Raw genomic sequence first — 13,268 nt, 5'->3', positions numbered from 1 at the left:
ACATTGCCGAGAGTTGCCGAGTATTGCCGGCAACTGTATTGCCGCCACACATTGCCGGGAAAAAATTGCTCGTCTAAACGGGCCTTAATGCATTATTTATTTATGACATATTAAATTAAAGAACATTGTTGAAAAAAAAAGAAAAAGGATGTTAAACTTTGATATGTACGGTTGGCACATGTTGCTAAGAAATAATGCGATGTGAAAGAATGCAGTACTACTACGAAAAGTGAAAATGGTACTCCTGGATTTTTAGGTTAAGGCAGTCTCTTTCGTTTTTCAGTAATATCGGCCGAAAATTAACAAGCGTACTGTATCGGAAGTCGGCAGAAATGCCGATTCAACTAAATATTGGCAAAATCGGCTTCTTCAATACAGCTCTACATTTAATGACATGAGTAAACATATTTCAGACTTCGGGATATTGAAAAAGACTTTAATTTCCATGTAGGTTTATGTGTGTATGTTTTTTTTGCAAGTGTAAATTGAATGAAGTAAAATGCTTTTATTTTTATTACTTTCAATTGATTAAACTTTAATGACCAGTTACAGATATTTATGACACTAATTTTGAGGTTAAGCAATTTTACTAAAGCATTCCAGCCAAGCAGGTTGCCAACGAGAGACGCTTCTCTTCTGCTGGAAACACTATCTCCAATCGTAGAGCTAATTTAACTCCTGAACGTGCAGAACAAATTATTGTTCTGCATGATAGATTAAAGAACAGAATTTAATACTCTGTGACAATCTCTCTTAGAATTATTGTGCTGAAAAGTGGAAATGTTGAAACAATGTGAATGTACTTTTCAAACAACATGATTTTTGGTGCTAAGTTTGTTGAAGCTCAGTAAGGACTCCAGAAAAATTGACAAGGATGAAATTTTCCCAAAGATATGTTACATTTACACAAACATATACTTGGTTATGTTAGTTGGATGATATCAGTTACTAATGAACCAATGGAAACAGGTAAGATTCAATGGAAAAAAATGTTATTTTTTTCTAGCAGTGCAAAATGTAAACACACACTGTAAATTAATAGTTACCCAAAATTAATAAGCCCACTTCATTTTAATACTTTATTCAAACATTATACTAATTTTAAGATAAAAATAATTTCCCAAAAGTGTAACTGTACCACAAAAGCTCGAGCTCGGCTCGAAGTAAAATTCTTAGGCTCGCAGACCTCTAGCTTATTTATAGAAAAAATCCTAACCGCTAATCTGTACTAAAACTATAATTTCTCAAGAAAAATATTTTGTCTTTATATACACTTAGGCTATACCAGAAATGTACCAAACTACATGTGATAAAGTCAAGGGACTTTTAGTGCAATCAGAATACATATCACTTACATTAGATATGTGGACATCATCTGTTAAAAGATTCGGGTTTGGGTTCGAGATTCGGCAATTCCAGTCGAGGATTTGAGTTAGGATTCGGATTCGAGGAAATCAGGATTCGCCCCATCCCTATTTGCAGGCTATCATGGCTGTTGTCTGGTGTTGCTTGGCCTCTGGGTTATAACCGTCAAAGGCGAAGATTTCATAGATTTTTTGGTCGAACTTGCTAGGAACCCAGAACAAAGATTTGATGTTATTTTGGTTTAACTATTTTGAAATATTTATGAATTAGAAGAAAAAAAATGGCTGTAAATTTTTTGGGAAGATGAGAAGGAGTAACGTAACCTTTCCCCTTTCCCTGCCTCTGCCTCCCAGTATGACAGCAACCACACATCTGAAGACCTTGTCCCGAGCCCTGACTCGCCCAGGTGGCCGCGGCCGCCCCTCCGGAGGGAAGCGAGGGCGGCACAGAGATGGTCTGAAACGAGGCTCACCCCACTCACCGTCCACCTCGGCGGTGTCTGGTTGGTCGGCCTCGTCCAGCACGAGGGCCTGCTCCGCGGCATTCGCCTCCGAGCCCGCGTCCGCATCGCTGTCGTACAGCGAGTCCGAGCTGGGCGGCTCCTGCAACACCGGGGGACGGTCGAGCGGCGAAGGTCACGACGTATCACAAGAAACCTAGAAACCTTCGTGTTCCCACTGAAGTGGATGCAGCCATGTCTAAGAAATGACAATACTAAGAAATGTTCGATGAGGACCATCGCCCCCCTTCCCTCCATAACTCCCAAAAGAAAAAGAAAAACCTGTACATATACTTGCAAAAATTATAATCCATATTTTTGATGATATCTTCAATATATCAGAAATGTATTAAAATATATTTTAAACCTTCTAGTCACACTTAAATTCTTAAGATATTAAAATTATAAATTATATTTTATCTTAAGCTATAATTATGATATTGATATTTTAATTATTAGATTATAATTACACATTTTTTTTTTAAGTTTTATTTTTAGCATAGTGTGTGATGTCGAGTAGAATGTACAGTAACCCACATATTCAATTTTTCACTAACTCCATGTATCCTTTAGACATACCCTTCACTGTACCATAGACTGGAAGAGTTAAAGGACTTCTTATTTGATTGGTAGGTATTCCATACCACCCACAACCTTCCACACACATGTATGCAGAAAACATTGGAGGGGCATTCACCTTCCCACCAACAAACATTTGGAGCTGGTTCTGTCCGCTTTTAAGGACAGGGTTCCAAACTCAGAAATATAACATAAATTAAGTGTATGTTTCTTTAGTCTGTGTGTGTGCATGCACAACATTACATGCATGGGTGTGTGTGTGTCACCATTCATCGTCACGTGCAGGGCCATTGAGAGAAACTTGTAACAACCCAGATTACAGCCTTCCTCATGCAATCCATTAATAATAATTTGTTATAAATTTTTGGTTTTATTTCAGGTTAGATGTAACATTTTTTCTTTCAAAGTTATTGTGAAAATATTTCTCTGGGTTTATTGTTTTTTATTTAAAATTCACAAGTTTATTTTTCTCGTAATTTTTTGCTGGCTTCTTTGTGTGGGAAGGCATGCTGACGTGATTTTCCTTAATTTTATCCACGACCGAGGCTTTGTTTCACACGCTAGGCGTGTGAGTCACGGTCACGGGAGTGCGAGAAAGATACAAAATCGCTGTGTCGTGGGAACAGAAGTAAGCATTTCGTGGAAGCTTCTGTTGCTATGCGCCGTGATTGGCTGAAAATTACGTCAGCGAGCCCAGGACACTTCCTGCACGAAGGAAAGAAAGGCTGTAAGATCAGTCATTGTCCGAGCACCGGACCGGACGGTCATTGTTCAGGCGGCGGGCCGAGCAGGCCATGGCCTGGCGATGGCTCCGTGTATTATTTTTTTTATGAACAGTTAGATTAATTTTGTGCTCTATTGTACGGAATATAGTGTAATTTTTACATAAATAAATAAAACAGGTAATACATCGAACAATGTTTATAAATTTCTTGTTTCTTCGTGACCTGCAACCTGTATGTTCCACTCTTCACCTAATTTGAGCTAGCCGGAGGTGGTGAGTGGTGACAAACTAAGGACCACGGGTAAATAATTTTGTTGGGCCCCCTCTCCATTAACTAATGTTCAACTTTTCTAACCCAAAATAAAAAATAAAAAAATTATAAACATTACCAAGGCCACAACTGTGAACGTAATCTGCGGGCACTACCGCACAACTGGGTAATGTTTCCAATGAATGGCGCTGGCAACATGTGGCTCACCCCAGTGCCAGAGGCGTCCGTCCTCATCGACAGAGAGCTGGCGGACCGCGTCATGTCCTGCACGCTCAGGCTGTCCACCTCCTGGAGCCACTCGTCCACGTTCACTGCAACCACATAGTGCGTGAAATTAAAGAATCTAAAATGAAGAAAAGCTGGAAGAACATCATGCCGATAAACTGAAAAACAAGATTTTTTTTTATTATATCCTTATTAGAAAATTTGCATATTTAAGGATACCGCAGTCCTCATTAACTAGGTTAATCAAGAATATGTTGTTATTAAATTTATTCTGGTGTCAGTGTTCCCAAACATTTAACTCACCATCAGCCACCGCCGAATCCTCACATGCCCCCTTTGCATGTCGTGAGACCAGAAGCAAAGCTTCCATAACTCACTATGTTGGTGTTATAGTTATCCTGACACAGTTCTGAATCACTGTAACCCAGTGAGTTGTGGAAGCTTTGCATCTGGTCTCACTCACGACACACAAACGGGGCGGGCATATGAGGATTAGGCGGCGGCTGATGGCAAGTAAAATGTTGGGAACATTGATCCAAAATAAAATTAATTACATCAGAATCTCAGTTAACTGAGTTAATGTGCACCGCTGCAACTTGGATAAGCAAATTCTTTGATAAAATGGATAAAATAAAAAATAAATCATTTTGGTTTTCAGTTGGCTTAGTGGTATCATTTTTTGGGGTGGTGTTTTACTAGCCCTTCTTCAGTGGAGATTCTTTCACGTCACTCCATTATTTTCCCGACAAGTAAATAGCATCTTTGAAAATAATTTTCTTTATGCTTTCAACAACAGTAAGATAATTTTCTAAGTCTTCAAGCAAACGTTCAACAGTCTTTGCTGGCTAATGCACTTTAGGTCGCCTCGGATAATGTAGATGCTCAGTTAAACGAGACACTAATGTAACCAGTGGCGTCTCATCAGGGCAAGCAAGGCAAGCAGTGCTTGCCCAGGCAGTTTCCAGACATTGTATTTTTTAAATAAATATTTTATTCAGAATAGTATTTTACTTTGGCTCGTGCAGTTAGGTGTATGTATTTTTTACACTATCTTCTTGGGACCCAATACTGTGCGCTGTGCGCTATAAAAAAAGAACTCGTTGACACAAAAACATGCTGTTTTAGAAGCGTTGCTAGGTTTAGAAGCGCTGGTAGGATCACTTTCAGCAGGAAGGCTGCCGCAGTAGTTTCCTTTCGGAAGGGGGGTGGCATGGTACAAAGGTTCAGGGAGGGGATTGGCTGGAAAAATACGCGGTAGAAGCTACGAAGGTAACGCTTTCTTGCCGAACTGGAGCGAACATGGCCGAAGCAGACGGTGGAATTTTTCCGCCGACTGCTTCGGCTATGTCCGGTACAGTTCGGCACGGCAGGTGGCGATGTCGCGTTTCAGTCGGCGGTCGTCTCTCGGGGCGCGCGCATCTCTCCCGCGGGCTGTTGGCTGGCAGTGCGTGGGGGATTTGTGGGCGTACGATGATACTACACTCCCACTTAGTATATAAGTAATGTAGAGTAGGTATTTTACTATCAGAATAATGTAAGTCAATAATTATTTTTCAAAAATAATGTATTTAAAAAAAAATGTCAATTTTTCTACCTGTGGAATAGTCAATGTTCAGTTAAGAAAACTACTTAAATAGCACCATTTTGTACCTTGAAATCCATATTTTCCCGGCGGAGGGCCCCCAGACCCCCCCCCCCCCCAACCACATCATGTTTTGCTGTGAACGGAGTTATTGCTTCCCCTCATGTAAACCTCACGCCTCGCCACTGAATGTAACTACACTACAATCTTCTCCGAGTTATTACAACTACATCTTGTTTTGGACATCACAGTGTGATTGTTTTATTCGTTCTACATACATAATAAACAAAATTAAACATGAGCAAATCTTACACATAATATAGCTACAACTTACAGAAACATACCAATTTTTAAGTTATAAAGCTGAAATATTTTAATGAGATGATTTCCACACTATTCAAATGGACAGTCTGCAAGCAATAATAGTTAATCTGTAAATTATAAACTGAAGTAAGATATTAAAATAAGATAAGTAATGAAAAAAGGTTGCTCCAAGTTAAAAGTTTTGTGACTTCCCGGACTGTAACTGTTTGTTTGATACTTTTTCATGAATTTCATTTTAACATGAAAAGTTAGCAATGAAATGATTTTGCCAAAAATGTTAATATATCTCGTGACTCAAGAGTTGTAACGCCAAGTGTTGTATGTATTCTGGTAATACACTACTGTACATTGTTGCCTGTTAGTGTACTCACACCATTGTGTACCTACGTTATTGAGCAGGGAAAGGGGGGCGGTTTGAATAGAGCCTCGAAATTCACTCTGTGCAACCAAAGAATTAGTAATAACTTCACAATGGAAATGGTTACACAAGTAATTTGTGAGTCGTGGTTTGGATATTGTAAAATGTAAGCTAAGCAGGAAAAAAAAAAGTTGTCTAGTGAAAAGTTGTGCCCGGTGAGTTTACAAAACATTCTAAAATTTCTTGTTTCAGGTATTTAGAAAAATTCACAGCCAGGCCGGTTCGTACCGAATCAAACGAGCGCAAGAACTTAACAGAACAAGTGAGACGCCTTCGTAAGCACTGTAGACTTGTTGTAGGGCCACTGATTGAGTCGACCAGTACAGACGCTAGGATGGCTGAAATCAACTCCAACTATGAAAACCTGATTAAGCGAAGATTAAGCTAATGAAACCACGTTTTAAATGTATTAAATGTAAAGTAAATATTTATTTACAATTTTTAAATGGAAAATATCATTTTAAGATTAACTAGAAAAAATATAAATAAATACATTCATAAAAAGGTGAGTTTCATTTCTTTACTCTTAAAGTATACCAGATGGTCCATGATAAACATTTTCATTCCAAAAAAAAATTATGGTTGTGTAACAATACTATATGTACCCTAATTTTTTTTAATATAGATATTTCACTAAAATGTTAAAACTGTAACTGACAACTTAATCCACAAATCTTATATTTATTTATTATATAAACAGTATATAACTTGACATCTAAAAGTAGATTACATTTAATGAATATATAAAATAATGATCCAATAGGTGGTAAACAATTTTAAACTTAAAAAGTTTTTTAACCACCACGCTGATGACTATGAGGTGTTGTGTTCAATACCAAAATAAATAGGTCAAGGAGTGAAATGACTTTTTAAAAAATGTATTTTTATATTAATTAAGCTTTTAATTGACTCTTGAGGCTTAAGGAATTAAGGATTATATGGCTTGCGGCTGTTTCACCGAGTTTCATAAAAAAATTTTTTAAAAGAAGTACATGTCCTTATAAACTAATATGAAACTAAATGAAGTTGAAAAGAGTTTCAACTAGGATTTTCGTGACTGTAGGAAATGCTTCTGTGAACCCTAGCTGGACGGTCACCAGCCTTCACACAGATGACACAGACCTTTTTTAAAACCTCAGCTACACAATAAAACTGACAAGTAACTTATTTTATGCTCTGAATTGCCAAAACGTTTTGCACTTTGGTGCAAATGTTGAGTCTCTTGACTCCCACCAATATTACCCGGGTTGATTTAAATCATTATTAAAATTATTATTGCAATGTATGTCTTAGAGAAAACTCAAAGAATGGACAAATAAGATGAATACACTAATGTTGTTGGGCCACTCGTTGGGGCGACACTTGTTGTAAGCGGGGGGTCGATAGGTCGGCTTTAAGGTGGAAGGTTACTGGGCGCCACCACGTGGTGCGGCACGTGGACCCGGTGAGACTCCTAACTCAGGGCGTGACGTCGCCCATGTGAGACGTGATATTCCCCCTTGAAAACATCTAGCACTAATTCCTGCCAGCTCTCAGCGTCGGGCACGCTTTTACTTACGCAGTGGGCTCTCAGGCGTCCCACACGCCGTCACACTCCACGTGGTCACACAGATGGAAAATAAAAGAATACGTTAAATTCGCACGTCTGATTTATTCCGCTACTTCAGCTCACACACGTACACGGTTGAAGCTGTACAAAACGCCCGCGGCACGAATCGGTTTAGGGGTGATGAGCCACCACGTGGTCACATATTAAATTACGTAGTACGAGGAAAAAGACCGAGACTGGCCATAAACTAATTAATGAAGCAGTCCCCCGACCAAGAGTAGCTCCGAGGACTAAAAGAAAGTGATTGAGACGAAATTAAAGTTAACAGAATTACTTGGCAGAGAAAACAAGCGGTGAGGTCCCCGGAGTGCTGATGCGTCTGCTCTCGGTCGTTGATGGCGGAAGACTGGGAATGAGATCATGGTGCCCTCCCGCCGAAACAATTGCCGTTAAAAGATATTTGCGAATTCGTGCCACGGGAAACTAAATTAGCATGACAAGAATGCCTTAAAAAATATGTGACAATTTTTGAATAGAGAGAAAAGATTGTACAAATTACAATTATGTATTAAGATTTAAATTTAATTATTGTCTGGCTTCGGGTTTCCTCGGGAATGTCCGGAAACGCTATGATATTTTAATACATTATTTTAAAATAAAAGTACATAAAACCCTCCCGGCCGATCTGCCGTCACGTTGCACTTAGGGAATATAAATACAAACAACACAATTATATATACTTATGTTTTTAGGGGTGCGGCGCACTGGCTCGACAGCGCACTCTTGCCGGGCAGCACACACGCACGCACACGTACGCACGGGTAGGCGGGAGGTTTGAATGGAGGGTGGATGGTGTTTGGGCGGTGGCATATCGGACTTAAAAGGGGCGCAGGCCCGGACGATTTCACTAACATACGGAAAACAAGCCAAAATCAGTCTATGTCAAATGTAAAATGCAGACAGCTCAGAGATTTCTGTGAAAGGAATTAGAACAACATCACAGTACATACAGACGAACATTGTGGGCCGACAAAGACGACACAGTGTCAGTGCACTAGGTTCGTCTGTGCTGTGAGTGATTCTGAATAATCTTTTCCATGGAATTCTCTGTGTAGTATTTACGTTTAACATTTAACATCAGCTGATTTTGACTTGTTTTCTGTGTTCAAGTACTCATCTTTCTTTGCTCATTCTTCGGGTTTTCTCTAAAAATACAGTGCAAACAAATAATGGAGTAGGTCCAAAATAATGATTATAATCAATACTGTCATTGCAGGAATCACTCAAAGAACGTATAACTTGGGTTAATATCTTGGCCGTTTTGGACCAAATTTTTCACGGCTATGGAGTTTTCTCAGGCCAATCCCATTCTCTTACGGCCTGAATGGAACAAATTCTTCCATATTGGTGAATTAAGGCATCATGTCTTACTCATCAAACAGCCTGCTCCAGCTAATTACAGATACTTTAAATGCCATCCAACTCACCTCCACCAGCTCGCAGAAGTTCTATCCTTGCCTCAGCTTTCTGCTTGGCCGTCTGTACACAAGGACAACACCCCCATATTAAAAAAAAGCAACTACTGATTGAACTCAGCTTGCTCATATCCCAATAATCTGAAATGATTGGGACCACACTCTTTTCAGTCTAGCAAATTTTCCGGATTAAGTGAATTTATTCCTAAAATAAACTTCAATTATTTAAAAAACCAGTTCTGTATAGGTAAGACAACTATTATAAAATATTCCTGGCAGCGAGGACGCAGATGAAAATTATTCGGATGAGTGGTTGCGTGCTGACGATCACGACCGTGATATTTTAGATGATCAGCATATTTTTGAAATGGTTTTGAAAGAACCTATCAACATCTGAGAAGAGAGTGAATGTGGACCAGAGGGTATCCCACTAAGATGCCACGACTGCATTTTATGTAGCTCCACGCTACTTAGAGCAACACAACACTGCGTTTTTGGTTTTGGATTACAAAGTTTGGTTTATTAGGACTCTGCTTGACTTATTATTTTATTGTGAAAGTAAAAAAACTGCATGTTCAGTGGGAGCTGATAGTTATGAGATGGTCTGTACAGATCATTAAAAGAATTTTAAACTGTTTTCTACAATTTTAAAACAATAGTTTTAACATGTAACCATACATTAAATATTTTCATTTTAACTTGCCACAACATTTAACTTTATACCTAGTATTTCAGAGCCAGCAAAATAAAATTTCTGAATGAATGACTCAAAGATCGATGGTTAGGTATAGTAATAAATTTCAAATATAAAAATGGTAGTTTAAAGAAAATTGAAAAATTTTTATAAATTTTTTTTTTCATACATTATAATTTTTGTTAAAAAATCTATATATTACATTCAAATATTCACTTTATAAACCACTTCAAATTCAAATATAAATGCTTAGTTTAATAATTTAAAAATTTAAACAAAAAACTTAATTTACCTCGGATCTTCTAATGCTGTGCTTCAGTTCTTCGATTTTCGTCTCGAGATCTGGTCCATTTTGGTCGTTAGGATCTAGCTGAAATAATAAATAGCCTACCATTTAAATAAACATACAGTTTAGCATACTTATCAATTTTAATGTTAATTTTAATGTGTAGAATGTTATGATTGTATTTACTAATAACTGTATTTCTGTATGGTAGGCCTATTTAAAGAAAATAATTTTTTTAACAGCAGTAATATAATTAAACAGCACTAATTAAAAAAATTTACAGAAAAAAAAATTAGTTGACTTCCCTCCTATGATAGCAAAATATAAAGTACATTGTGTTCATCCCTTAAAGATTTTGTCTACATTTTACACTATGGGAGTAAGTTACAAAAATGTGAATACAAGATTCAAAATGAAATCAGGAAAAAGACTCTGAAGGTTTTAACTTAAGAATGGGTTGCTATATCCATAGTTTGTCTATGGATCTATCTTGTACTCTAGACATTGACTAGCAATCCAATAGGCAGCTTGTTGTGTAAATGGCGAGACACAATTTCAATTATCATTCTTTCATTCTATCATTCTTAGTTTGTGCACAATAACTTGAAATCAAAATTCTCCTGCATAGCTTAAAAATTTAACTAGCAATAATACACCTACAAAAAAAGAAAAACACATGTGTCAAATAGTATAGTAAATATAGCTTATGATAAATTATGATTATACTAAATGGAAACAAAATGGGTGCACGGCTGCGAAAAGTGTTCAAAGTGAAACTTCACAGAGCATTGGCAAGTGTTGTACCACTGTTAATTACATGTGAAGTACTTCAAAAAAGAATAATGCACAACAATATTATAATTATATCTAAAATAAGAAACTGAATAAATCCATTTCCGGGAGTTTGCTTTTTTTTTTTAGAGCGGGGCCCCTACACAAAGTAGACAAACAATTACCTCATTTGGTAGCAATTTCCGGTTTCCGTTTCAAAAAAAAATATTGTTGGATTCCCATAACTTTCACAAGTTGAATAAATATTCAAAACTTAGCTGCGTAGTCATTTACAAATAATGAAACAATTAAGGAAATAATTAAAAAAACGCTCATTTTAGCGCTCAATAGCACTATGGTGACTACTTTAGAAATCTGTAAATTCGGATAAAACAATAATTGTTGACAGGGCAGTTTGCCGTGCGATAATGTTACGTCATTCACATTTTGATAAAGACACTGAGAAGAGTTGTAGATCGGCATTTTCTCGCACAAAAGCGTGTTATCAGCGCGTGTGTTACCTTCTGTCCGGAGTCTCGCAGGCCCTGGAAGATGGCGAGCCGGCGCTGGTACTCCCGAATGTTGTTGTTCTCGCGCGAGATGCGCGTCGCGCACCGCTTGGCCTCCTTGCCGAGGCTCTGCACGACGGACGGGTGCTCGGCCGTGATCTTGCGGATGTCATCGTTGTCGCATGGTTCGAAGTCATAATGGATGTGCTGCTTCAGCACCGGGTAGTACAGGTACAGGCACTGCAGATTGTACTCCCGCGTCAGCTGGCAAAAAAACATCAACAGTGTAGCCAACAGTTTATAGATTTTCCAACCTGAAAAAAATAAACTCAAGTAAGAAACAACGTGGCTGTTAAAGCATTATAGACTTAGTTCTTAGCCCACATTAAATTCGATTCAATATTTTAGTTATAAATTGTACTTAAAAACAACATAATATACAAATGTTTTAAACGTGCCTAAATGTTTCCATGTCATTAAAATTCTTAGCATGATGCAGTATATATTTTAAAACTCAATATTACGTTAATATTTTTGTGCTAAACTTTGAGAGGGCGTTTAAATTGCGGGATTTGAAGCGGTCGTATATATTTTATGGAGTCCACTATCTTATCATCATCTAGAGGTGGGTTGTTAAAGCAATTTTCGGTATCTGTTCCAACCTGTTACTGATACAGTACTAATGTTCTAGTTACAAGTAGCTGATACTTCATATCAGCTGGAGCAGTAGCGGTCCCAGGAAGCAACAAGGTATCAGCATTCTCGTTACAGGTTACTCATCCTCCATGCCGTCATCACCAGCGTAAAAAGGTATCTGTGTTCTCTTTCCACGCCTTTCGTAATCTGCAGCCCCCCCCCCCCCCTTTAACTCCGTCATCCTTCATTCCCCCCTTTCCGACGTTAAAGGAGTATTTCTCACTCTCTTCCAACCTCCCCTCCCTGTTCTTACTTCTCTCCAACAGTAAAAAAAAAAAAATGCTCCGCGTATGCAGACCGTGAGACCGTAAGGAGAATCTGATACATTGTTTATCACGCCCGGTAATTCTCTACCTCTGTTATGCTCATGCCCGCCTAATACAGCCAGTATCAATCAGTTCAACATTCTCTCAGTTCGTCCTGGCCGTGTATTACCACGTACATTGTTGCGGGCTGTCATGCTTTGTAGTTAGTATCTTTATAGTGAAATAAGGAATGGATAAGTGCAGGAAAAAGACTTCATTTGTGTGTGTAGCCGGGAGGCTACTGATTATTCGGGAGGGGCAGGTAGGCCATGCTAGAATAAACAATAGGTCTACTGTTGCACACTATTTATTTGCGCCGTCGAGTGCGCTAAGAAATTTGCATGTGTCTACAGTGCACAACAGCCTACTCGTGCTAAGAGGCAGACTCGATCTGTCTCTTCTTTCCTCCTCGCCAGCCTGCTAGCCAGCGCGGAGGAGGGGTGATAATCCCCTTGGCATCCGGGCTAACGGGACTCCTGGAGGGTGCGTGCTGTCTTCTGGCCCAGGGGTGTACAAACCCCGACGGGACAGCTGGTGCTGATAGCCGCATGGTTGGTGCAGCGCGGTAGATGTCTTCGCCATGTACCGCCACAGTACCCCCGTGCCAGTGACTTGCGCACAAGTTACGAGAAACCACCTTGGAGGCGGTTAGGAAAGCGGACTTGGCGGCCGGATCGACGTGTTGCAGTTTGGGGAGGCACGATGTTGACATCCAGATGATTCGTTGGAGCGGCCATCCCAGCAGCAGGACGTGGTTCGTCGTGGTCCTCTGGAACGATGTCATGGATGGTGTATGCAGGTTTGAGGCGATCGATGGAAACAGTAGCCTGCCTACCATGCATTTGGATAGTTGCTGTTATTCCTGAGCGACTAACAACAGGGAAAGGCCCCTTTTACGGAGGTTGCAAGCACCCTTTGGGACCATTGCGGTGAATAAAGACCTCAGAGGATGTGGCAAGATCCTTGAAAACGAATGTTCTCGGCTTATGGTGTCTT

The 13,268-nt window shown here is 39.1% G+C and overlaps 1 protein-coding gene across 1 annotated transcript in view; it reads right to left on the bottom strand.

The window, feature by feature from the left end:
* The window catches only part of LOC134540820 (protein nervous wreck), a 303,303-nt gene that overhangs the window by 53,017 nt on the left and 237,018 nt on the right, over window positions 1-13,268 (bottom strand). Inside the window, exons 10-14 of the mRNA XM_063383775.1 lie at window positions 11,284-11,535; window positions 9,998-10,075; window positions 9,024-9,075; window positions 3,646-3,749; window positions 1,847-1,967 (exon numbers count right to left, since the gene is read on the bottom strand). Coding sequence (XP_063239845.1) covers window positions 1,847-1,967; window positions 3,646-3,749; window positions 9,024-9,075; window positions 9,998-10,075; window positions 11,284-11,535 — 607 coding nt within the window. The remainder of the gene's footprint in view (window positions 1-1,846; window positions 1,968-3,645; window positions 3,750-9,023; window positions 9,076-9,997; window positions 10,076-11,283; window positions 11,536-13,268) is intronic.

Source organism: Bacillus rossius, chromosome 1 (assembly GCF_032445375.1).
Source record: "Bacillus rossius redtenbacheri isolate Brsri chromosome 1, Brsri_v3, whole genome shotgun sequence".
Lineage (NCBI taxonomy): Eukaryota > Metazoa > Arthropoda > Insecta > Phasmatodea > Bacillidae > Bacillus > Bacillus rossius.
The sequence above is the reverse complement of the archived record's forward strand: the minus strand, read 5'-3'. Positions and strand labels throughout refer to the sequence as shown.